Source organism: Anoplophora glabripennis, unplaced genomic scaffold (assembly GCF_000390285.2).
Source record: "Anoplophora glabripennis isolate ALB-LARVAE unplaced genomic scaffold, Agla_2.0 scaffold337, whole genome shotgun sequence".
Classification (NCBI taxonomy): Eukaryota; Metazoa; Arthropoda; class Insecta; order Coleoptera; family Cerambycidae; genus Anoplophora; species Anoplophora glabripennis.
The window spans coordinates 131733-159392 of NW_019416524.1; the positions used below are offsets into that span (position 1 = coordinate 131733).

General features: G+C 34.5%; 2 protein-coding genes across 2 annotated transcripts; one reads left to right on the top strand and one right to left on the bottom strand.

Annotated features, from left to right (window-relative positions):
- The first annotated feature begins 527 nt into the window (after positions 1 to 527).
- Positions 528 to 4336, top strand: LOC108909419 (DEAD-box helicase Dbp80-like). Its single transcript, XM_018713753.2, has 8 exons — positions 528 to 687; positions 737 to 939; positions 993 to 1188; positions 1250 to 1364; positions 1418 to 1595; positions 1650 to 1887; positions 1943 to 2105; positions 2718 to 4336. The coding sequence occupies exons 1-8, from the start codon at positions 625 to 627 to the stop codon at positions 2942 to 2944; spliced, it is 1383 nt and encodes a 460-aa protein (XP_018569269.1). The 5' UTR covers positions 528 to 624; the 3' UTR covers positions 2945 to 4336.
- A 798-nt stretch (positions 4337 to 5134) lies between these two features.
- On the bottom strand, positions 5135 to 27271 carry LOC108909425 (sodium-coupled monocarboxylate transporter 1-like). Its single transcript, XM_018713758.1, has 8 exons — positions 27024 to 27271; positions 8545 to 8704; positions 8363 to 8480; positions 8245 to 8312; positions 6528 to 6682; positions 6224 to 6364; positions 5949 to 6167; positions 5135 to 5880 (listed from the first exon to the last, which is right to left on the bottom strand). Exons 1-8 carry the CDS (start codon positions 27221 to 27223, stop codon positions 5181 to 5183), a joined length of 1761 nt encoding a protein of 586 aa, XP_018569274.1. The 5' UTR covers positions 27224 to 27271; the 3' UTR covers positions 5135 to 5180.
- Between the last annotated feature and the right edge of the window lie 389 nt (positions 27272 to 27660).

The window sequence follows — 27660 nt, forward strand, 5'->3', positions numbered from 1 at the left end:
CTCCCCTCCCGCGCTAGCCTAAGGGCCACCTTAGCAAAGCGCATCCCAGGCTGCATAGCCGCACTACCCTACCCAACCATACCACACATAAACATGACACTACCCCCGGGGTTTACACAGACGAGCCGGCGAAGCAAGAAGAGCGCCAGAAGAAAGGGCCCTAGCCGGCGGGGCCCAGCCAGGACAAAAGGAGGTCCCACAAAGCGCCTACACCGGCCGCATTTGCGGTCGGGGTAGATGACGGATGGGGCCCACCTACGAAGGCTGTCCAGGCCTACACGAGATGAGGCAGGATAAAGAGGGATAATCCCCCTCGATCCCAAATCATTGAGGCCAACTTCTAGCCATAGAATAATGGCGCGCGGGCGCTCATGCACCAAGTGAATTTTATCCTGAATGGTCAAATCCGTGCAGACTTTCGTGCCGAAGTGGAAGTTGGCTAGCAAATTGATTCTGAATGCACCCCTTTCTATTTCTTACTCAATGGTAACTTCTGTGTTCAATGGTTTATGCCATACATGTGAAGTACCCAATTTTTGTGTAGTTGATCCGATAAATTCGTTTTTCAACAAAAGAAATTCTACTAGTGAATAGTGTAGTGACTGTAGTGATCATTGTTTAGAAATGTCTAGCCAAATAGATTGGGCTAAGTATGTAGCCGAAACGGAGAAAAATTTCACGAGAAAGGTCTGTTTGTTTATTGTTTTATAAGCACTTTTGTCATGTCTAATTTTAGATGGCAAATATAGAAATTTCAGACGAAGGTGACAGTCGTAGGAAAAATACAATTAGGGATGATGATGATGCTAACTATCAGTTCAATTTTCTAATAAGGTCTAAAACAAAGGGTTTAGTTGAAAGCAAAAATGATATCGAGGTGCAGCGGAAAGACCCAAAGTCACCATTGTACTCTGTTAAAACCTTCGAAGCTTTGAATTTGTAAGGATCCTTTGTCTTAGACTGTGATATACTTTTAACAGGGTTGCTTTTAGAAATCCAAAACTACTCAAAGGAGTCTATGATATGGGCTTTAATGCACCTTCTAAATTCCAAGAAAAATTACTACCTACTGTTTTGGCAGATTCCCCACAGAATTTAATAGCGCAAGCACTGCCAGGTGCTGGAAAAACTGTAGCTTTCGTTCTTGCTATGTTAAGTAGAGTTGATGTAACAAAGAAATACCCACAAGTAAAATTATTTTTCAAATAAAAATGTCTCGAGTGTTTGCGTTGAATAATTAATTTTATAGGTACTGTGCCTTTCTTCAACTTACGAATTAGCAATTCAGACTGGTGAAGTTGCAGCTTATATGGCAAAATTCTGCCCAGAAATTGAAATGAAATTTGCAGTAAGGGGAGAGGATGGTAAATTTCTGTTTATTTGCGTTATTTACAACTCTATTTGTTCACTGTTGTAGTGCCTAGAGGAACAAAATTGACTGAACATATAATAATTGGCACACCAAGAAAAGTTTTGGATTGGGGTATCAAATTTCGAGTTTTCGATTTGAAAAAAATCGATGTTTTCATTTTGGACGAGGCTGATGTTATGATAGCGACACAAGGACATCAAGATCAGTGCATTAGAATACATAAGTATGAATTTAATTTAACGTTTAGTTCATACTGATCTATTAAATATTTTTCTAGGAATCTAAGGCCGACTTGTCAAATGATGTTTTTCGTGCCAGTGTACGACCAAGAAGTCATGGATTTCGCTGAGCACATTGTAAAGACTCCCATTATAATGAGGTTGAAAGGGGAAGAAGAAATCTTAGATAACATTACTCAATACTACGTGAGGTGCGCAAATCAGCAAGAGAAGTACAGTGCCGTTACAAATATCTACGGTACAATAGCCGTTGGTCAAGCCATAATATTCTGTCATGTAAGGATAAATTATTAGGAATATTTAGTATAATATCAACAAACATGATTTTTAGACAAGAAAAACAGCCTCTTGGCTGTCAGGAAAAATGACCACAGATGGTTATGCAGTAGCTGTACTTTCGGGAGATTTGACTGTGGACCAGCGTATAAGCGTTTTGGATAGGTTTAGACAGGGAAAGGAGAAAGTTCTTATCACAACCAATGTACTCTCTCGAGGTATGTGTCAAAGATCCACTCTACTGTTATCTTAAACTCATTGTAGTGACGGTTCGCGAATGTTAAAGTGGTCATACTGTTTTTTAGGTGACTATAGAGAACTTTCATGACAACAAAATTTTGAACGAAATTTGCGAAAATTAAACTAGAGGTGGCCAATGCCGAGATCTCGGACAGGATTGCAGTTATTTAATTAATATTTAATTTTCATAATCAACTGATATCAAGTGTTTTATTTTTATTTGCTTCTAAATTAATTTTTCTTTTCACTTTAATTTGTTTATAATGTATGTATATTTCAAAACTTCATAATGCCAAAGCTTTAAAAATTAAAATTTTGTGAAAAATTAGAAAAAGCTTTTGTGCATAGGTTGATTATGAAAAAAATTATTGTGCGGATCTTCATGTTGGTCACACCTATTTTAATTTTTTATTTCACAAATTTTGTTCAAAATCTCTATTAAGCCTAAAAATTATTTCCAAAAAAACGGTATAGGTTCCACGCTTCATTATCCAAATATGACCACTTCAATTTTTGCCAACCATCACTGATCCACCGTGTCTCCTGTGACAACTTGATGAAAGTAACTTGGTAAATATAACAAATTTTAGGAATTAAATTTGAGCAAGTAACCACCATAGTAAACTTCGACTTACCAGTGAATGTACACGGCAAGGCAGACTGTGACACTTATCTATATAGAATTGCTTGCACAGTAAGGTTTGGCAAATCTGGAACTGTTATAAACCTTGTCGATTCTGATCAGTCGATGGCCATTTGTAAGTCAATTGAGAAACATTTTAATAGAAAATTTCATTATTTAAATATAAACAAATAACGAAATCTAAAAAATTGGCAATTGAGTTATACAGGGTGTTAGGGAATTGACTCTCGTAATTTTACCGGGCGATTCAATATATCAAGCTAAGCAAAAAAGTTTATTACAACATAGGTCCTAAAACCAACCGTTTTCCAGAAAATCACGTACAAAGTGTTAATGAAATTTGGTATGGTTCGGCAACAGCGCATCGGAACTAAACATGGGTTCTGAATGAGTAAATCAGTTGTAAAAAAGTAATCTGAAAACCTAGACTATTAAATTTATGGCTAACGCACCATTATAACTTATTATTTTCGGAAAATTAATTATTGCTACAATTCAGAATTGGTTTTGATAACATTACATAGTCAGATAAATTTTAAAAAATTAAGTTCACTTGAGTTCTTTCGTTTTATTTCAGCTCAGACAACTAAGAATTACTAATTATTTCTAAACACTTCACAATAAATGTTCAAAATGTCTGCCTTCACTATCTAAACAACTCCGACACCTGCGAATCCAGTTTTCACGAATTCGTTGGAAAATCCCTGCCGTATTACGAATTTGATCGGCTGCTGCAAAAATTCGTTCTCGAAGATTATTTTCATTTTCAATTTCGGAGGAATACACGATATTCTTCATATGACCCCAAAGGAAGAAATCCAATGGATTCAGATCCGGTGATCGCGCCGGCCAGCGATGTGGACCATTTCTGCCTATCCACTTATTTGTGAAAGTGTTGTTTAGGTACTGCACTACTGCACGACTTGAGTGAGCTGGTGCCCCATCGTGTAAATACCACATACTTAAACGTGTTTGAATTGGCACTTCCTCTAATAACTCTGGTAAATTGTTCGTCAAAAAAGCTAGATATTCTTCACCAGTTAATCTACGTGGTAAAATAAAAGGCCCTATGAGGAAGTTACCTATTAAACCGGCCCAAACGTTAAAAGAAAATTGATGTTGCCTATTCCTTTGCACAATAGTATGGGGATTTTCTTCAGCCCAATTATGTGCATTGTGAAAATTCCAAATGCCACTGCGCGTAAAACAAGCCTCATCTGTTGACAAAATGCAGGAAACAAAATTGCGATCTCGTTCACTCTTGTTAATGAACCATCTACAGAAATGTTCTCTTGGAGGAAAATCAGCTGGTAAAAGGGCTTGAACTCTCTGAACATGATATGGGTACAACAACTGTTCTTTCAAGGTTCTGTGTACACTCCAATGAGACACTCCGACTTGACGAGCAATACTTCTAGTACTGCGACTGGAATCTGCTGCTACCAATTCTAAAATTTGTTCTTCAGTTTCCACTTCGATTTCTCGCTGGCGGCCGCGATTGTCATTTTTTGGAATAACACTACCGGTCTCAAGTAATCTTTGGGAGACTGCTACAAATGTTTCACGAGCTGGTAACTGTTTGTCAGGAAACCGTAGTTCATAAATACGTCTTGCTCGTTGAGAGTTACACCGAGCTTCTCCATAAATAAGAAGCATATCGTGATATTCACGCACAGAATACATTTTACTTAGCTTGTCACAACACAACAGACCGACATGTAAATTAAGAAATAACTGTAAAGTAGATTTTTGACAGCGCGGGCGTGTTGATTGATTCGCAAATAAATCATAAGTACGGTCGCACTGGTGTACCTACCTATGCGGCATTGCCATGTCTCAGGCCCTACAATATTATTTATTTTTATTTAACAAATGTTCATTGTAGTTGGATGTAAAGTGTAATTTTAAAACTAAACAATAAAATAATGATAACTTAGATGCAAATCATTAATGTTTTAAACGCAGATTTGCTATTTGGGGCAGATTTACCGCTGATAAATTGAAAGTTTATTATTTATTTTCTGGAAAACGGTTGGTTTTAGGACCTATGTTGTAATAAACTTTTTTGCTTGGCATGACATACTGAATCGCCTGATAAAGTTACGAGAGTAATTTACCTAACACCCTGTATAGTTAGAATTATAAACGGAATATTTTTATTTTTAAGTGTCTATTATTCTTGTCACTTGATGCTAAAATATCTCTGTAATGTTATAATTTGTAACAAATATTAATTTTAGTAAAAAATACTTTCTTTGTTCTACCGTGTAATTATTGATTGATGAAGTCAATAAATAGAGTAGAAGCAATGTTTTAAGTTCTTTATTACAAACTTCTAAATGTTATTATAAAAATACCTCCAAATATTCGATTTATGTACAATAAATTAAATTAATTGTTTTCCTATCCGTTAGGTAATCGTGTTTAACTCTATCTTCCCACTTGGATCGACACTGCCGTTGACTTGATTATCGCTAGTTTCGCGCATAAATCTGTAAACGGCAGGTGAAATTAAATCCTTGTGGATTTTCTTGCCCTTATTTGACCCTGTCAAATAACTGACTAATAACCCGACGGTCAGGGCAGTAACAGTTCCTAAAGCCGTGTAATACATATACGACATCCTGTACAGCGCAAAAGGGGGTTGAACTGGTTTAGGAGTAGTATCGGGTGATAACGTCAAACTTAAATACTCCGCTATCCAGTTGGCATTGCATCCTTCAACGGAGACAGGTTTTTGAGGGAATCTGATGAGACCCTGCGCCATTTTCATCTGTGTTCCTATCGAAATCCACGTAATGAGGGTGCCACTTATCAAACCACCCGCTAGGGCTCCATATGCGTTAGCTTGGGGGAAGAACATGCCCAAGGAGAATATGCCGAGTAAAGGACCGGCAGTGATCGCGCCTAAGCTGCCAGAAGCTTGGATTAGAGCCGCACCCATCTTTTCAACAACAAAGACAAGTCCGACGCATGTACCGCCTATTATCACTACTATAACTTTCATTAAGAAGCTGGCGTGGCTTTCCGTAAGAGGTTTTTTCATCCGGGGTTTGATCAGATCCTCGAAAATCACGCCCGTCATGGAATTCAGGCCGGTAGACATAGAACTGAAATAGAAGAATTATTCAGAAGTAAGCCACTGAACTGCCCTCGTCTAAGCCTAATATACGATTACCTCAAGGCTGCGCTGAATACTCCACTCACAAACAACCCCGGTAAGCCGGGCATGGTTTGGGCAATCTGCATCACGAAATATGGTAGCAACTGATCAGATTTGTGGATTGCTCCTCTTGTGACGGGATCACATTTATAGTAAAACGCGTAGATGACTAGGCCCATGTAACAGCACATCGACACCAATGCCATGATACCAAAGACCAAAATGGCCACAGTTCTGTAAAAAAATTATGGAATATTACATGTTTTTATACTACGAGGACCAAGGCTTACATTCTTGCCGAATGAAGTGACGGCATAGCAAGACATCTCTGTACCATCGCTTGATTAATGGAACAAGATGCCATCCATGAGAAAAAGTTGCCTATCGTTACCGTCCAAAAGGAGTGTCTTATTGTAGGGTCCCAATCAAAACTAATGAAAGAAAAAATATGCATATACTTATCCTAAATTGAAATAAGTTTTCTAATTTGTGATAACTATTCAGTTCGTTTAATTTAAAAATCGTGCAGAAGACAGGAAAATATTTTGAAATTTGTTTTTTTTTTCATACGTCAGATATTCGTATTATACCTACTTAAAAAAATCTATTCTTCCACCTGCTACATTCCTGGACCAAAGTTCACTAAAACCTCCTACACTAGCTGTCCCCATGAATATAACGATTATTAGAGCTCCAAACATAATCACAGTTTGAACTGTGTCTGTCCATACTACAGCTTTAAGTCCTCCCTAAAAGTTTAATATATAAGTAAAATTTAAAACATCTTTCAATAATGGCTTTTTCTTGCTATTTTCCAATTTAACGTTCTAAGACTGAGTTTAATTGACGTAAATTTTGAGAAACAATTTTGAATGACATTCAAGTATTATTTTATCAAAACTATAACTAATTCTTTGGTTTTTTTGTTTTAAAAAAATAAATTGTACTCATTGTTTAACGTCATTATTATAGCCTCTAAGATTATTTTTGTTTCATTTAGAATATCTTGTGCAAGTTCTTCTTCGTTATTCACAGGTTATCTTATAAACCATGGACAAAAGATGCCATAAAAATAATCTAATAGATTTAAGTCTGGAGAGTGTGATGGCCAATTACAAAACTATCCATGTTCCATGAAAATGAATTGATATTTATCATATTTTTGATATGGAATTTATTGTCCCGTAAAACTATATACCAACATACCAAATTTAAAAAAAAAATCATGTCATTTTAAAATAATGAAACGATTTAATAGGACATGACGATGACATTAGCAACAGCTATTAATTAGTACGAAATAGGTATGTTGTAAATAATTTGTGACTCAAACTTGTTATTCTCATGTACGATTTCTCTAGCAAAACAGATACTTTCAAATCGTTTTTGTTTTTCCACAAAATATGCATAAAGATTTGCTTGATGTCCATGATTTTATAGATATTAGAAAATTAATAGCATGTTGTGTAAATTTCCCATTTCTGAGTCGAAATTGGTGCTTTGAGTGAGTTTTTTTTCTAAATACTCAATTAGTCGATTTTTAATAATTTTGAAATATTTTAGGTAAATCGGATATAAAAAAATTGGGCCATAATTATCTAAAACCATATCATCTTTTTTAAGAACAAGTATGACCTTTCCACCATTCTTAGTAAAATAACAATTAATTTCATTGGGAATGTTAGTGGCTTCTTTGTTGTCTAGTATTTTTCTTTGTAATTTGATTTTCGTTCCGCAACTTTTTGAATTATTAGAATTTTCTCCTAATTGCTCTTAAAAAAGATTACTTCCGTTTTCCGTTCTAATTAAATTTGTCACTCTATTTATGGAGTCTTCGTATTCCTGTTCATTTTCGTGAAATAGTTTTAATGAAAAACACTTTTTGTCCAACGAGCAATTTTTATATTCGTCACTGTCAATATTTTAGTGTAGTGACATTTCTATATACAAATTTTTGAAGTCAATATTAAAATTTCAAGTGGTTTTTTAACATGGATCTGCTGTACTCTGAATTCCCTACTAAATCAAAACTCAAACCCTGTGAAGATATGCCCCTATCAAGAATAAGATTAATAGACAACGTAGAAGAAGACGATGCTCTAATTATGATATTAATGCTTTCCTTAATGCTATCTGTTATGCTACCCTTATGTATGATAGCTGCCCCATTCGTTCTCCAGGACAATTCAATCATAACGTTATTAATATTTCTCGTTTTCCTTATACCTGGCATAATGCTATCGTGTAGTAACATAAGACTTTTTATAAGTGAAATAGTCAATGGTTTTTAGAATACTAAACGGGTGCTTACCAGAGTAGTGTAGAAGATACACACGATGCATACCACGGGGGTGACCAGATGCAGATTAATGCCGGTAACTGAAAATAAATAAAGTTATGAAAGTTCACACTTGTTATTTTTTTATTACCTTGGCTAAAAGCTAACGCAGGTACGTAGATGACAATAGGAATATATAACAACATTTTAGTCAAAAATAATACTGAACCTAGTAGACGAACAGTCTGATTAAACCGTAGATTTAAATACTTAAAACAAACAACAGAAATTTTTCAATTATTAGGAGTATTAACAGAGATGAATTGTACTTACCTCATAACTAGAAGTTATTTGTAGCTGGTAGAAGACTGGTAAGTATGCGTAAGCCATTGCCAAGGAAACAAATCCTTCTGATGCTATTATCATCCAAAATTGGGTCCCATAGGTGTACATTTCAGCTGGAATGCCCAAAATACTTATTCCTGATATATAGCTGAAAATTGATATATAGTTTAATGCCTTTTGATTAAAACAACAGGTTTTTGTTATGAACCTATGTTTTAATTTATCTTTAAAGAGTAATATTTAAAAAATATAATTCTGAATTTATTGCGTGTATAAAAATTAAAAATATTTTGAATTTAAAACGAAACGATGTTTGAACGTTTAAATTTCGACAAATGAAATAAATCGCAGATAAGGGAACCAAATTTTGGCGGCAAATTCTATTTTGAACTATTGAGATTTCGGACAAATGCAAATCCACGCGTACCAACCTAACCTTATAATATTTTGAGAGCGTCTGTCAGTAGTCGGCTTTTCAAATTTCAATTTAAAAAACAAACTCAGTTTAATACAGTTTTATTTTTATCAAAAATCAAAAGTAATTATTTTAGTGAATAGGTATTAGTTAACGTAAGTGTAATATCAAAGTTAGGTAAGTTGATACATTTCTTGTTATTATGCAATAATGCGTTTAATAATGTATTGTCTAATATAAATATTTTTTACTAATTAAGAAATTAAGTTCAAACTGAGGTTTCTTAAGTAATTAATATGTACACACATTATAAAACAATATCTACTGGATATTCCCATTAAAGAAAATTTTTGCATTTGTTATAATATTTATATTAGTTTGGTTCAGCTATTATTGGGATACAATAATATTACTAGAAAATATATCCGGCACCTATTTGATAAGGTCAAATCATAGGTATATTTTGAGAACCAAATATTTCATTTTTACGGTTGCATATTTTTGCTACAGTCCCATTATTTTATTCCCGCTGTTAGTTTTATTTTTACAAAAAGTTCGGGAATAGAATTGAATCAAATATTTATACACAGGAGACAAAATGATGTCGAAAAAAGAATACGAAAAGAAAAGAAGAGAAGAACAAGAAGCAGCAGCACACGTTTTCCAAGAATTCATAAACACATTCCAAAATGCTTCTCCTGCACCGAACAAAACTTTCGTCAAATCGGGAACTTTGTATTCTGACGATAATCAAGAAAACAAAGATATCCGCCAATTCTATAATCCCAAACCGATAATCCGGCAAAATAACTCGAATAGCATTAAGAGTGCCATAGAATGCGCGCGACTTTTGAGAGAAAACAACCTTGAGAAGCCTAAGAAACAGGAAAAACCCAAATCGAACCTGGATCTCCTGAAAGAAGAACTGAAATTGCGACATTCGGAAAGGGGAGAGAAAGAAAGGCTTAAGGTTAGTTTTGTCGATAAGTTTTTATATCTTCATGGTTAATTGATAATATCGGGACCATTTTAAGGAGGAATTGGAACTTTCTGCTCCTGCCCTAAGTTACTTTGAGGGTGGAGATCCCAACTCGACCAACTTGTTCGTAGCGAATTTAAATTCGAAGATTACCGAAAACCATCTGATGTTGGAATTCGGAGCTTACGGTCCTTTGGCCAGTGTAAAAATAATGTGGCCTAGAGGTAGGTCATTTGTGTAATCAGTAGAGTTCGAGACACACTGCTCTTACTAACTGATCATACTCAGTTCACTCTTCCAGTTTTCATTTCGGTTATTCACTAGGTGTTGTTCGTATCGGTAAAAAAATAAATACCTGAAATATAGAAATTATTAAACAATGAAATCATTCAAAGAAATATTTTGTATTTTTGTTGTTTGATCATAATTATACAGGGTGGCCAAATGAAAACGAAACAGAGCCATTTCGGGAACTGCGTCATGATTGTAGAAAAACGCTCACACCCGTCTATTTTAGATTAAAGGGGGAGATTCTGGTATTTTTGACTCCGCCACTTTCACTCCCAAGCAAGGGTAAGCATCAGGTTGAGTAATATTTCTTTTGAAAGCCCTTACAATTCTCTACAACAGACTTTAAATTTTATAATTCCGCCCAATCCTTTGAAAAAAATTTACATTTTAAAACTTAAATTATGTTTAGCTGCTTACTTACTACTTAGTTGATTAAATATTCAAACTGATGACCGCCCGCTTCCATACAAGATTTTGTTCGAAACGTTCGCGCACATTCCGAAGCATTTCCGGAGTGATTCGACGGCATTCGTCGACGATTCTTTGACGGAAATATTCCAGCGACGCTGGCTGTGTTCTATAGATTTTACTTTTTAGGTATCCCCACAAAAAGAAATCAAGGGGCGATACATCCGGTGATCGTGGAGGCCATTCAGTGCTGCCTCTTCTCCCAATCCAATTCCGTAGAAATCGTTGGTCCAAATACTGACGGACAATTGAATCCTCTAGTATCAAAACCCCTTAAATCCGTTTTTGATGAAAAGTGAGATATACGCTTCAAAATATTCCTACTAAAATTCCCTATTGATGTGTTCGTTCGAATGATTGCAAAAGTCACCTAATATAATATTAGGTGATGTGTTCATTCGAATGATTGCAAAAGTCACCTAATATAATATTAGGTGACTTTTGCAATCATTCGAATGAACACATCAATAGGGAATTTTAGTAGGAATATTCTGATGCGTATATCTCATTCTTCATCAAAAACGGATTTAAGGGGTTTTGATACTAGACGACTCAATTAACGCATAAAGCGGAGGAGCACCGTCCTGTTGAAAAATCAAATGATCATCATACTCTGGAACACAATAGTGTCTTCCAGTAATTGCAAATACATTTAGCCAGTCAAATTACCAGGTAGAAAAAAAGGACCCCACCAGCCGATCACCTAAAATTCCAGCCCATACATTTAATTTTTCCGGTTGCTATGTATGCACCTCGTGAAAAACTCTTGGGTTTGAATCGGACCAATAACGGCAATTGTGACGATTGACTGTCCCGTTCAAGAAAAAACTGCATTCATCAGAAAAACAGATGTTAAAAAGGAACTGGTGGATCGTTCCCTGCTCGCTCACTCATTATTTCGCAAAATTGCAAACGGCGGTCATAATCATCCTCATGAAATTCCTGGACTAAATGTATTTTGTATGGATGGAATTTATTCTTCTTCAAAATGGTTTGTATGCTAGTTCAATTGATCCCAGACACAGATGCCAGCTGCCTGGTGCTTAATGTAGGATCAAGATGAACTTGTCCCAAAACTGCAACTTCACTAGCTTCATTAACTATAGGTTTTTCAATTTCTCGTTTTTTATTGGCTACGTTCCCTGTCTCTTGAAATTTTTTTACTAACTAGAACATCTTCCTCCTAACATGACATGTCGATCTTGATGTTGTTCATTAAATAGCTGACCTGTTCTATTCGCACATTTATTGTTCATAAAGTAAAGCGAAATGATATCTACGCTTTCCGCAATGGAATAAACCATAGTGTTTAATTTTCAAGAACACAATTAAATAAACTACCAACCAACGCTTCCAAATAATACTAGAAAATAATTTGGAATCCACTAATTTTACGTTCATTGTGTGTGTATAGCATTCATTTCTGTTTTTTACAATTGTGCTTTTTTTACGAAAGTGATAACAAATCGCCAAAAACCAATGTAACGCAAGAAATACTAAATTTATACCATTGGCGTACTTAACTCGAATGACTGACATTTTTACCGTTTACTAATTGTTTGTACATACGTTTCAACTTTAAAATAAAAATTCTTAATAAGTATTGCGCGGAATTATAAAATTTAAAGTCTGTTGTAAAGAAAATTGTAAGAGCTTTCAAAAAATATATAACAACCCTCAATGCCATTTAAATATTTTGGGGTGATGCTTACCCTTGCTTGGGGGTGAAAGTGGCGGAGTCAAAAATACCAGCAAAGAATGTTCCCCTTTAATCTAAAATCGACAGGTCTGAGCGTTTTTCTATAATCTTGACGCAGTTCCTAAAAATGGCTTTGTTTCGTTTTCATTTGGCCACACTGTATATATATAAACATATTATAACGAGCGTTCAAATAAAAACGTGGCCGAAGTTGGCTCTGACACACTGGTCGTAGGGAGTAGCTTATAGCGACCAACTTAACCTCATTTCTCAACGAGCTGTATAGCAGCTGTCAGTTTCAATAACAAAGCGGCGATATAGCGTTTTGACAGATGACGTTTAAGTTCATTTGCTATACGTTACGCCCTACGTCCAAATTTTCAGAACCAACTTGACCACGTTTTTATTTGAACGCTCGTTATATCGTTATGGGCCGCGTGTCTCGAATTCTAGTGATCACTAATCATTGACCTAGCCGCATAGCTTATTTGAAATTTAAGACGAGAAAATTACTTAAAAATAAATTGACAAAGGTGATGAGAAATCCAGGAACTCAAACTGCGGCTTCGTGGCCTTCATGAGCAGGAAGGACGCGGAAAGAGCTTTGAGAGCCAACAAAAACCGAGACGATATGAGAGTAGGGTGGGGCAAGTCCGTGGAGTTACCCGCTCATCCTATCTACATCCCCAACAGCCTGCTCAAGCTCTATCTGCCCCCTCCATTAAGCGGACTACCTTTCAACGCCCAACCGCCAAATCCTGACTACAAAAAAAACTGCTCGGAGGAAGAACTCGACGACCTGCTCCACCACAGTCTGGTAAAGGTCACCATACCGCTGAATAAGAAAACTTTGATGCTGGTACACAGGTACTTGTCGATACTGATTGAATCTTGAACGAAATTTAATGCAGATTTGGTTTCTCTTCATCAGAATGGTCGAATTCGTCGTCAGGGAGGGTCCAATGTTCGAGGCTTTCATTATGAACAAGGAAATTGGGAATCCAGAGTTCAATTTTCTTTTCGACTTCCAAAGCCCCATCCACGTGTATTACAGGTGGAAACTGTACTCCATTCTCGTAGGTCAGTCCAAAAAATGTGTTTTTCTAAAAACAATACATCTGTAACAACCACAAAAGTTACAGGGCGTGGATATGTCTCGACATTGCAAACTTGTGATTTCACTCACAAACTTGTAGCAAGTTACTGAGCAACCTATATAGACTGCGAACTATTTATAGTAAGCATATGTACATACAGGGTGTAACTTTAAATGGGAGTCACAAACTTATCATACTGTCACTAATCACTGTAGACTAGGCGGTATCTGTTTTGGTTTGGGTGAATCGTATATTCACGGAGATTTTTGGCTTTTTGGCTTTCAAATATCACTAGAAATGAAAATTTTTCTATGCGCATAAAAAAAACGTGGGCTTAACTTTTGGCAGCACAATATGTTTAAAAAATTCGAAAAATGTCATATTTTTCTTCCTTTTTAATTATGTATCTTTTCAAGAGTTGATTTTAGGTGAAAATGGAAAAGGAAAAAAATTTTGTAATTAAATTTTTTACAAAATATGACTAGTTACAAATCGAATGAATCATGATTATTATTGTAAAAATCGAAAAAATCGCAAAAAATTAGGTTAAAAAACTACTTTTTAGGGAATTTTTTGGGGTCTTTAAATTGGGTATAGGACCTTCATACTTGGCTCAAGAAAACTTCATGTTATGTAGAATCATCACACCAAATTTCATCAAATATTGTGCTGCCAAAAGTTAAGCCCACTTTTTTTTTATGCGCATTTTCATTTCTAGTGATATTTGGACTGTATGACTACTGAAATAAATAACTTTGTAAGCTTATACTTACAATAAACAAAACGTTTTTCTAAGTAGGTACCACTTCTAATTTTTCTGTAAAATTAAATTTAATAAATGCGGTGCCATATTCGTCCATTCCAGCTTCTTCGTTCGTCTAGCGTTGTATTGTCGGATCACATCAGGTGACCTTAATGTCAGAGGTCATTAACACTGAGTTTCTCAATGTTCTTCAACATCAAACTAAACACAGTGCTTTAAAAAAGCAGCAATAAAAATTTTTTGTGTAACTCAACCACTTATTTGATTTTAAAAAAATAATAATTTAATTAATATTCTGTAGAACACGTACCTCTAAAAAATGATCTAGTTAAGTGGGCTTAATTTTACACCCCGTATAAAGTTCTTTATTTTACAAGGTCGATGTAATTTTCGAACGGAGTGACCGATTTTAATGACCATGACTCAAATTGTTCGTCTCAATCGGTTCATCCATTCGACAGTTATGAGCAGAAATATCTCGACGTGTTCGTGTCATCTCAATCTATGGAATGACGAAGACGTATCCACGTCAAAATAGGGAGAACGCTTTGAAGTGATAATTACCTACACGATCATTTCTAAAATCACCGGACGCTTGCAGGCGACAACAAAAAGAATTGGTCGATGAAACCGTTCCGTATGTTCAAAGGGGGATCGATCTGGTTGCCTCCTATAGCACCAAATTACTCTGAAGGTATGCCCGACGAACTGATCAAAGCCGATGAGAAGTTGGTGGATGACAGCAAACTTTCCGAAAGCCAATGCAACCGCCTGATCGTTCTGTTGAGGAACTTGACCACGAACAGGTCCAAAATCGCGGAAGCCATGATGTTTTGCGTGAACCACAGCCTCGCCTTGAAGGACTCCATAGAGATTATCATGGATTCGATGAGGAACGTGGAGACTTGCCCGATAAAGAAGGTGGCTAGGCTCTACCTGCTGTCCGACGTGTTGTTTAACTCGAGGCAAGCGAACATCAATTTGGAAGACGGTAATTTGAACTTGATGGAAGTGTTCAAGGTGTTCCACGCGACTCTGGCAAGGATGAAGACGGTTTGCGACAAGGACAACTTCAAGTCGAGGGTGTTGAGGGTGCTGCGTTACTGGGACGTCTGCAGGGTGGTCTCAGCCAGCCTCATTCGAAAGGTATGGAAGCGAATTGATTTATTTTATTTATTTTATATTTAATTCAATACACTGAAGAGTGGAATCGTAAGTAAATTTTCGTCTTCTGCGATTGTGGATGATAGACAAAGATAGATATATTTATAACAAGAGAATGTTCCAAGCGCGCGCGCAAATTGAACGTATCGGAACACTATGCGAAATGAACAGCACAATTTCTAAGCAGAGAATGAACAAAATTATTTTATCAAATATTAAGTGGCAAAACTTGTGGTTTGATTTATTTATGAATACTGCGTATTATTTTCGCACTGGAGTAGTCGTATAACTGAAAGATAACGTTGAGTGAAAAATTCAATTTTGAAAAAAAAAAAATCAAATTTTTCAAAATTTTTAAAAGCATTTTTGCGTCCTCTGTTCTATTTTTTTCATAATTGTTTTTTCTCAAACAGCAAAAGGCATTTGAAGAGGATTGGTTTTAAAACCGACCTTTTGTTCGCTGTACGATCATTAGTTCATGAGATATCGATGATTAAAAAAAATGGGACTTTTTACTCAATAGCCGATGTCTCAATGAAAAATAATCGTACATTAGATAAAAAAGTACCAAATTGGAGCTGATGAATCAGGTTAAATGACCCTGCCATTGTTTAAGCCAGAAAAAAAATCTGAGTCCATGTGCGTGTTTTGAAGAAAAAAAAAGTGGTGAAATTTTTGCCTTGCATTATTTCTTTTGATTGATTTGATTCTCAAGATTGAATTTTCAATATTATATGTTTCTTTTTTACTTCATACGACCATTATTCATGAAATTACATAATTTCAAAAATCACTAAAAAAATTTGGAAATTTTTCTGGTCCTTTAATTGTTTTGCTGAGTTTAGAATGTCACAATATAGCACTTGGATGCACTGAAGAATAAGTTTCTGCATGTTCACCATACAATTTTGTTTGTTATTATACTCCGCGGTCGAAATTATAGAGAGTGACTCAGACATAATATAAAAACACCATTTCCATAATGCGTATAAAATATAAAATGATTTTTATACGGGTCAATATTATTTATCTTTGTGCCGCTCGCTGCGCACATCGATGGAATCTATAATCGTCTATAGACTGAGTTACACTGAACGTCGATCTATATTCTATCTCTGTCTTTTGCACTTGGTAGGGAATAGGGAAATGCTTTTTTAGTGGGTGTAAACGGACTTGATTTACCCGTCCTGAGAAACGTCATAGCATACGCGTAGATGAGGGGTCTAATTCCATGGCAATAATAAATTTATAAATTAAAAAACACAACTGGGACGTTTTAAAATGCTGTAATAATTAAAATGGATCAAAGTGCCGGTTATAGTAAACCGTAAAAATATTAGATGTTATAGAATGTTTTTCAATATTTTGTATATCTTGTTGCCTTTTACGCAGACACGCCAATGGGTTTTCGTTCCCGGCACGCTTCATCCCCCTTACTAGTCCAAAAGCTAGCGATGAGTCACTCTCTATAATTTCGACCACGGAGTGTAGTTTGTATAATTTACCACAATCACTGGTATTTATTTCGCATAATAGTGCACTTACAAATTAGTTAAATCGTTTATAAGTATAGCAACTAGTAAAGGACCGAGCGTCGGCTCTTGTGGCACCCCAAATATTTAACGAGTACTTCACACCCAAATGAATAACTGTCGCATTAAAAAAATTGTTTTAGGCAGAATTCTTATTCCTAAACAATACAGACACTTCCGAGCTGGCGGAGGACGACAACTCCAGCACGGATGAACCCCTAGACGGAGCAAATCTATTGAGACGCTCCCTGAAAAACGAAATAGGTCCCGAGGTCATCACCACCACCAGCTTATCGGAGAAAAAGGTCCTGAATAAGAAGCAAATCATGGAATATTTTGTGCCGTCCAAATGGGACACTGTGGATCCCCAAGAAGTCGAGGCCCAGGCTATGTCCACTGAGAAGATGTACTATATGGAGCTGAAAGCTCGGTTAAGTTCGTCTTTGGAGGAGGAGGAACGTGAAAGTTGTAGTAAAGAGGGCGCTGTTTTCAGTTCTGGGAAGCACGGTAAATGGAAGTGTGGCAAAAGCAAGAGGAAGAAGAGCAAAGACAGGGACGCCCGCCGTAGTTCTGATTCCAAAAAAGCTAAGAATAAGAAGTAAGATCGGTTATAACGAATGTAATTTTTTTTCTAATACTTTTCGTTTTTGTTAAATATCTGTGTTAATTTTTATAGAAGTGTTTGAGACATTTTTTGAATGGTTTTAATAAAGCATGTGCATTGTTTTAATAGTTTTTTTTATTGAAAAAACTGATATGCTATTTTCTTTCTTAAAACAGATTTTAATCAAAAATGCTTTGCACTTATGATTGAAATTCGATTGAGCGTAAAAAATTATGAGATTTCTAGTGACACCTCTCGGATTTAAATTACAAAAAAAAATATAAAAATAAATGTTTCGAAAATATACAGGGTCTTCATACTAAACTAATCAAAGGAGGAGGACCTCTAAGGCGGGTTTTTGGCCTAATTTATTTTTGGCTGAAAAATTCTGAAAACATTTTTTTTAGTACCTACCAGCAATACTGAATCGTTTCCACCCTAAACGGACCAACCCCCTCACCCTCCGATCCCCCTCCACCCCCTTAAATGCCGGGAAAACCATCGCTTATTAGAGAAATCTTTAAAGAGCTTAAAGATGCAAAAGACATTCAATTCCTGTGAATCTTACAAATGAAGTTTTTTGGATCGCTGATGACCACGAATCTGGTCTCAGAATCGCGAAATTCAAAATGGCAGATTAAATATGGCGGACAAGAAAATCGAAATGCATGAATTTTTTTGTAATGGGTTTTTTGGGTCTATGATTACCAATCTGAACTCTAAATCACGAAATTCAAAATGGCGGACAAAAAATTAAAATGTCTAAAATGCATGAATTTTTGTGTAGTGGGGTTTTTTGGGTCTCTGACGAATCTGAAAGCAGAATTACGAAATTCAAAATGACGTATTCCATATGGTGGACAAAAAAATTAAAAAGATCTTCATAATCCTCAAATATTTGTTTATAGAAACTTTCTTGGATCACTGATTACAATTATTAATTCAGAATCACGAAATTCAAAGTGGCTAATCAAATATGCACAAACATGTATGTATAATTATTGATTGTTTCTTTTTCGTTTTATTCAATGTAAATGTGTGCCATCTCATTTAAGGAGGTGGAGGGGGAAAGGAGGGTGAGGGGGTTGGTCCGTTTAGAGTGGAAACGATTCAGTATTGCGTAGGTACAAAAAATATTTTTTTCAGATTTTTTCAGCCAAAAATAAATTAGGTCAAAAACCGGCCTTTGGGGCCCTCCTCCTTTACAGGAACTTTTTTATTAGTTAACCTAATTTCAACGGAACATGTGTACATGGTGTACTTTGAAGTGGGGGTCAGTTTTATTAAGGACAATAATACGTGTTCCCCAGAATACTAACCTGAAATTATTTTTTTTTTCTAAAATCTGCCTGTTGTTACGTTTTTAAACCAATTGCATGAAATCCAGTGCAACATGTTATTTTAAAGTCAAATTTTTCAGTCAATGGGGATAAAGCGCCCAACACGTTGCTAATTACAAAGGAAACTATGTTGTAAATTATTATTTTTTGCTTTTTATAAAAAGTACATAAAAAATAAATAAAAATGTAGCAGATTCACAATTTGCAAATATGAAGTTATAGTTTCCAGATATGTACATTCTTAACCCTCAAAGGTCACACTACACACTACTGCGAAAGTCTGAAAAGTCGGATCAGTGCAAATTCGCACTTGTGTGACTTTAGTGTGGGCAAAAGTGTCACTGAATTTATATCATACAAGGTGTTAACGAAATAAGTACTCAAAATTGGAGGGTATGTAAAACATGTCGAAATATGATGAAAACCTTAGTTTTTGTCAGTGGCGGCCCCTAAGGGAGATACAGTCCCTTGAAAGGGTAACTCAGGAAACAGTTTTTATTGCATAACTTTAAAACGGTTTAATATTAAATCGCGAAATTTTGGGGTTGTATCACTATTTATATGCTTAATAATCGGCATAATACATAAATCAAAATTTGCTACAGGGGCGTAAGAAATTGCGGGACCATAGGGCAAATTTTACAATTTTCTTTTGTACGCAATTTTTTCTACTTCCTGAACCGAAATTATGAAAATTTATCATATCTTGCATAAAAAAGGTACTCTTGTTAGATTTTAATAGCATGAGCCGTTTTCTAGTAAAACCCATTTCAATAATTCATTACGTTCTCAAAAATTCTTGCTGAAAATAAATGTATCAAATTGTGCCATGAGAAAATTACTGTTCAAAGTTGACAAAATCCCGATTCGCACTAGTGTGATCTTTAAGGTGGCCCAATCCAAGTGTGACTTTTGAGGGTTAAGAGTCTGTTTTAAATAAAATATATTTGACCTTCAGTTGTTTTCTACTTGGTGTGTTTAATGGCCTATCGCCTGTACACCTATAAATTAAGACACCCTGTATAGAGTTCGCGATATGAAAAAATAATTAGCAATGTCATCCCCTTCCCTATCATTGAGGGTTCTTCTCAAGGAATCCTAAAAAGATTTCGTAGGATCTCAGTCTATTGCATGTTTTGTGGATCTCAGTATGACTTCACTGACTTTAATTAATTTAGGGGGAAACGTTTTGTTCATGTTTTGAAACAGCCGACAAATTGACAATTGTGTCATCCTTGACTTTGTACGCTTTGCTGTTGTTTCTAAGTGTCACTGGAGACGTGTTCTTCAAAATTGGCAACTTCCTGACACTCCAATTATGAAATTTAAGGTTAACACGAGTAGACCCGGATTATTAGGATTTGTACGAAAGGCTATTTGCGTTGCTTTCTCAATGGCCACAAATTCGCCGGCCAGGATATACTCATATTAGGAAATTCCAAGCAATATATTTTAGCGTGGGCTTCTTAAAGCACTGTTATACCAAGAGAAGTGAGTATTTAGTTTGTTAAAAATTCCTTAGCCCTTTGAGATTATGTTATGTTTTCTTAAAAAGTTGAAACAAATATATTCTCTTAATACACAATATTATGGCATATTTTCACTTTGTTTAGTAAAACAACATGTGTAAAAATGCCCGTAAATTTTCAATCAAGTCAAGTCGCTGGAAGATAAACCCATAAAATTAAGATTACATATATCATATTTAACTCAATTGCCGAAAGTGCAGCGCATAAGGGTTAGTTCTAACCGAAAAGGCAGTTCTTAAAAAAAAAGTTAGTTCTAAAGGTTAAAAAGGGCAGTTGCACTGCAAAATTTGATTGCTTGAAGTACTATGAAATTGAAATTTCATGAATACTTGTTAACCTCCAAAAGGTTAATAAATAAATAAATAAATAACATAAATTTATTGAAATAAAAACTGGAAAGGATATACACGGTCGATAGCCGCACAGTTTAAGGCGTCAGTACTTAAGGAGGTTCGATACCAAAAGGAAAATGGTAAGAATGTTTTCAAAGCAATTGAAATCTGTTAATAAATATGCAAACTGACTTGTGTAAATGTCTCAGATCGATTGACAACGTAGTTTTTTTGAAAAATGATTTTAAAAATTATGCTCTTTTACACAGGCTCTTATGGGCGTTGGGAAAAAACTTTAATCAAACGTGAATATTACTCTTAAAAATGGTTAAGATCGGGAAAATAAAATTGTAATTAAAGAATTAAATATTACTAAACATTTTAAAACAATAAAAAAATGCACTTACAATGTAATTATTGAGATAATGGAATGAATAGATAACGTTTTGACAAATTTGAACAAACATCTGATCCAATGAAAGGAAATATGGCAACACTGTACGCTGTATTTAATGCTTCGACTTATGCGTTATATTTGAGTAGCTCGATTATAGATTATAAAATTATTCCAGTCGAAAATATTTGTAGTAATAATTAATATTAAATAAATTTTTCGTGATCTAAAGCAATATACTAGCAATTTGAAACAAAAATTGAAAGGATCTCTTTGCAAAACGAACAGTATAGATGTTCTGTCATAATCTTCAATTTGACGTCTCACTATCATACACTGAACTTCTTGATAGTTATCATATGGATTCTCTGTTTGCACATTTTATTTTTTTCTCATCAATCCACATTCTGTTTTACACTCATTTTATATTACTTTTCAGTCATTACTTTTCCTTTGTACCTTGGTTGTTCATTCATGTTTACGGAATTCGCGCAAAGTTGACAGTAATGACATTTGACCCAACTTTTACCACCACGCCATGGCAATGTTGCCAGATTTCATCCATAATTTTACAAGCTCGTAATGAATAAATAGACGCTTTTATTCAAATAAAAAGTGAACTGATGTGTATTAAACGCGAGAAAAATATGCAAGCTAATATGTGTTGTATAAATTTCATTCTAAATAGCATACTTAGTTCGCTGAAATTAATTTATGTAAGATTGGTACTGCAACAAGACTCCCATGTATAAACATAGGCATACTCTCCACACCGCCCGCTCCGCAAGAGGTGTATCGAACGTCCTTAAATCGATGTGTCGATCTGCCCGGGTTTCGAATCCCGCGGCCGGTAGACCGTAGATTAGCTATGCTTGTGCGGAGGATTGGCACCCTCTGTGCAGGTATGGTAGAGTGGAAGAAGGTTGGCTTGGGTCAATGTGAGAGATTGTCACCGGTTGGCATTTGATCACCCCCCTAATTAATGAGGTTTTCCAGGTTTCCCTCATTCCTGCACTGAATGGTGGTTAGGGCCTACCAACATAAGTCGTTCCTGGGCGCAAATGCGGCCTGCGTAATAATAATATGCCGCCTCCTCTTCCGCACAAGTCTCCGACTTCTGGGCTAATTCTCGCAGTTAGAATGAGGAATATTATTATTATTATTACCTATATAACAAAGAATTAGATATTATTGTCCGGCATTTAAAAAGTACTGCATCTTTTTTTTTGGGCGGGGGGAATTCCTTAGATTATCCCCTGTGAGTATATTAATGATAGTCTCAACTCAACATATATAATAACATAGAAATTGATGATATTGGATCCATGAAAATAAAAATACATGCATCTAGACGTACTAAGATTAGTGAGTAAGGGAAGCTCACGGTAAAAAAGACTCTGATGGTGGGAGGCAAAGGGACCTCACGGTAAAAAAGCCACCCCAAAGAGGTGTTGGACCGATTTTGCAACCTCCACGTGGTACACCTTGGGTAATCCAAACGCAAACAAAAAATATCAAATAAAATTTTTACCCCTTCGAATACAGAGTTATTGCTCTAAAGTCAACGTAACTCGAAAACTATGAACTTTAGGATAAGAAAAGTGCGGGGTCCTTTAAATTAAAGTAGCATGCGTTCAAGTGAGAAACAATGTCACAAAAAATAATTGTAAACATAAATTGTCCAAGATCTGAACCCAATGGAACTCCTGAAGTCTGGGCGATTTCGAGTCTTGAAACTTGAACAAATCGAGATCTACTGAACCAATAAGCTGCGATGACGATGAACAGAGTTCTAATAATAATTAGTATACTAATTATACTAGTTCTAAGTATACAGAGAACAGAGACATAAGTTTCCTCAATGCAGAACATGACTCAAAAGAATTTTGTTTAGATAAAAATAATTTGTGATCAAGATGGTCGAGTGCTTTCGAGAAAACTGTATAAATTTGTTAAATTTTTGACATGATAGTCAAGTCAAGTCAAGATAGTTACTATTAGACAAAAAAATGACGGGGCGTTGTTGTGAAGCTTGAAACTTTCAAAGGTAACTTGATGGACAAATATTTTTGAATAATTTATTAGAAAATTATTTTCAATGTTTGATATCTCGAAAACAGTTAATTTAGGTACATGAGGTGCTGTATGAATTTTTTTTAGAATTTCAAGAATTGAAATATACAGGATGTTCTTTCTTTGACATTTCGACTGATCCTGTATATTTAATTTTTCTTTATTGTAATAGATTTTAAAACATCCTAAATCGTTCGTTTCTTATGATTTTTCAATAGCTATCTTATTTTAGGAGATAATCGACCGTTTCCATACATACAGGGTGGGCCATTAGTGTGAGAAAGTAAAATAACTCCCTTGTTATTCGTAATACAGAAAAAAAGTTTATATAAAAGTTATACAGAATCAAAAAACCTAAAGGACAAAATTAATTTGAAACACACAGAGCGATGAGTAAAAACTGCACACGCCAAATATTACATTTTTTAAATGAAACACCCTGTATATTTTTAAACATATGGATTTCTGAGAAAATTCTATATATGTATATGGCAACATATACAGTTTAACATTTTAGTGCGGGGTTGCCAAGTTATGTAGAAAATTCTTCGAATTTTGGAAAAAACATGACCTCGAAGAAGTTGTATTAACTTTCAACCACTAATACTTGGAGCAAAAATATTTGACAGACCTATAGGCAAATGTTAGGCAAACACTCTTATATTAGCTAATATCGATATTTTATACAGGGCATTTATTATTACGGTCATTTTAAGAAAGTTCAAACTTGATTTTCTAAAATTCTTCAAATGGAACACCATGTATCTTATTGTTCTATTTTAATCACATATCAGTCCACCTCAACTTTTATTAAGTATGTTCTACACCTAAAGTTGTTAGTTTTTATGAGATATAGCAACATTTCTGGAAAAACCTAATTTTTATTATTTTCGGCCGCACGAAATGGCATTGGAAAAAAACCGTCACATTGTTTCAACTTGTCAGTTCATAATTTATCATTCCATTTTGAGTTAATTTTATTAGTTAATTTTTATTTGTGGTATTCTATAAAATAACAAAAATTATTTTTTTTCAGAAATGTTGCTATATCTTAAAAACTAACGATTTTAGATATAGAACATGCTTAATAAAAGTTGAAGTGGACCGATATGTGAATAAAACAGAACAATAAAATACAAGGTGTTCCATTTGAAAAATTTTAGAAAATCAAGTTTAAACTTTCTAAAAATGATCGTATTATAAAAAATGCCTTGTACAAAATATCGATATTATCTAATTTAGGAGCCTTTGCCTAACATTGACCTATAACTCTGTCTAATTATTTTGTTCCAAGTGTTAGTAACTGAAAGTTAATGGAATGATAAATTATGAACTGACAAGTTGACACAATGTGACGGTTTTTTTCCAATGCCATTTCGTGCGGCCGAAAATAATAAAAATTAGGTTTTTCCAGAAATGTTGCTATATCTCATAAAAACTAACAACTTTAGGTGTAGAACATACTTAATAAAAGTTGAAGTGGACTGATATGTGATTAAAATAGAACAATAAGATACAGGGTGTTCCATTTGAAGAATTTTAGAAAATCAAGTTTGAACTTTCNAATTAATTTGAAACACACAGAGCGATGAGTAAAAACTGCACACGCCAAATATTACATTTTTTAAATGAAACACCCTGTATATTTTTAAACATATGGATTTCTGAGAAAATTCTATATATGTATATGGCAACATATACAGTTTAACATTTTAGTGCGGGGTTGCCAAGTTATGTAGAAAATTCTTCGAATTTTGGAAAAAACATGACCTCGAAGAAGTTGTATTAACTTTCAACCACTAATACTTGGAGCAAAAATATTTGACAGACCTATAGGCAAATGTTAGGCAAACACTCTTATATTAGCTAATATCGATATTTTATACAGGGCATTTATTATTACGGTCATTTTAAGAAAGTTCAAACTTGATTTTCTAAAATTCTTCAAATGGAACACCATGTATCTTATTGTTCTATTTTAATCACATATCAGTCCACCTCAACTTTTATTAAGTATGTTCTACACCTAAAGTTGTTAGTTTTTATGAGATATAGCAACATTTCTGGAAAAACCTAATTTTTATTATTTTCGGCCGCACGAAATGGCATTGGAAAAAAACCGTCACATTGTGTCAACTTGTCAGTTCATAATTTATCATTCCATTAACAGTCAATTACAAAAACTAAGAACAAAATAAGGAAACAGAGAAAAAAACAAAAATTAGGCAAAGGCACAAAAATTACAAAATATCAAAAACTAACAAAAGGAAATATAGAAAATACGAAAAAAAAGAGAAAGTGGAAACATAAGTGAATAAAACAGAACAAAAAAAAAAAAGGGGATCCAATTGAAAAATTTTAGAAAAACAACGGTAAACTTCAAAAAAAAGAAAGCATGATAAAAAACGAAAAGCACAAAATATCAAGATAAACCAACATAGCAGAAAAAAAATAACATTGACCAATAAATAGAACAAAACAAATAAAAACAAACGAAAAAAACTAAAACAAAATGGAATGATAAATTATGAACTGACAAGTTGAAACAATGTGACGGTTTTTTTCCAATGCCATTTCGTGCGGCCGAAAATAATAAAAATTAGGTTTTTCCAGAAATGTTGCTATATCTCATAAAAACTAACAACTTTAGGTGTAGAACATACTTAATAAAAGTTGAAGTGGACTGATATGTGATTAAAATAGAACAATAAGATACAGGGTGTTCCATTTGAAGAATTTTAGAAAATCAAGTTTGAACTTTCTTAAAATGAAGTAATAATAAATGCCCTGTAAAAAATATCGATATTAGCTAATATAAGAGTGTTTGCCTAACATTTGCCTATAGGTCTGTCAAATATTTTTGCTCCAAGTATTAGTGGTTGAAAGTTAATACAATTTCTTCGAGGTCATGTTTATTCCAAAAATTCGAAGAATTTTCTACATAACTTGGCAACCCCGCACTAAAATGATAAACTGTTTATATTGCCATATAGAATTTTCTCGGAAATTCATATATGTAAAAATATACATGGTGTTCCATTTAAAAAATGTAATATTTATCGTGTCCTGTTTTTACTCATCCCCTTCTATGTATCAAATTAATTTTATAATTTAGGTTTCTTAATTCTGTATAACTTTTATATAAACGTTTTTTCTGTATTATGAGTAACAAGGGAGTTATTTTACTTTCTCACACTAATGGCTCATCCTGTATCAGCGATCCTGTGTAATAATGACGGTTGATCGTAAACTCTTTTCATTTAAGGTGAAACGATTTTTGTTTTGTTTTGAATCAAGCAATTAGGTCTTTGTTAAAATGAAGATCGAAAATTATCGAATAATCTTGAATTTTATATCAACGGAAATACTTTAGGAATGAAGAGACAATGTATAATCAAACTAACTACTTATCACAACCAGGAATGAATAATTCAACATTTACTAAAGTTATATATGTATAAGTGTTATACACAATGTAGGTATCTTGAAAATTGTTTCATAATGTTCAAAATTCAACTACACGGTGTACAAGCACGTTAAATATTTTAGGCAGAACACTCAAATTACTTTTTACGATATTTTTATTTTTAAGTACAAGGCAACTCAAGTTTTCATATATATCTTCTCTAAACCCAAAGCAAATAAATATTTTAAAACATCAAAGAAACGTTTTATGACAGTTTTTTTTTTGATAATATCAAACGTAAATGTCTATACAAAATAACTAGATCTCCCCCAAACAAATTCTTTCCATTAAAAAAACTTTTACATATACAAAAGTACTTACCTAGCAATGAGCGACATCGATATGGGAAATATGCCCATGGTCTTGCCACCCATCAAATATTCCGAGGTTGTGTTTTGTTTAACTTTGGCGAAGAATGCAAAATATACCCCGATAAGCGCGGAAACTATAAGCATCGCAGCAAACACGATATAGTCGAAAATATCGAAGTACTTATCGATTTGCTCCATGGAGTATTCCATTTTCGGGGTAGTAGCACCTGAAAGGGCTAATCGTGTTATTTTAAGAACTCCCAGCGAACGACTAAAGTGGAAAATCGTTTGATGCTTTGTAGTCCTGAAAATAAATGACCAATTACCGGCATAAATATAGTACTGGCAATTTAGCGGCAATTGAAAAATTGTGGTTTGTAATATCTTTTACACCAAGAGACCTCGCGTTGTTAACGAATTGAGCGTTTAAGTAGTCCAGGAAACTATTTAAGTACTAATAAAGTTTTGACTTAAGGGGCATGCTCATTTTCATTGCACGGCGCCAATGCATCTGCATAATAAATGCTTTGTCGTGTTTGCTTCTTGTTCTCTATCTGTTATCCTGTCGAAACATTGATCAAGGGAATGCATACGGAGTTAAAACTTTCTTATTAGATGCTGTGCCTGCAACAAACTACCTTTTCATA

Coding starts and splice junctions, on each gene's coding strand:
- LOC108909419 (XM_018713753.2), top strand. CDS start 625: ATGTCTAGCCAAATAGATTGGGCTAAGTATGTAGCCGAAACGGAGAAA. Junction 1,365..1,417: donor TGCAGTAAGGGGAGAGGATG/GTAAATTTCTGT, acceptor TCACTGTTGTAG/TGCCTAGAGGAACAAAATTG. Junction 2,106..2,717: donor AACCAATGTACTCTCTCGAG/GTATGTGTCAAA, acceptor AACAAATTTTAG/GAATTAAATTTGAGCAAGTA.
- LOC108909425 (XM_018713758.1), bottom strand. CDS start 27,223: ATGGAATACTCCATGGAGCAAATCGATAAGTACTTCGATATTTTCGAC. Junction 6,683..8,244: donor GTATCTTCTACACTACTCTG/GTAAGCACCCGT, acceptor TTAAACTTTTAG/GGAGGACTTAAAGCTGTAGT. Junction 6,365..6,527: donor GGAAGAATAGATTTTTTTAA/GTAGGTATAATA, acceptor TTCTTTCATTAG/TTTTGATTGGGACCCTACAA.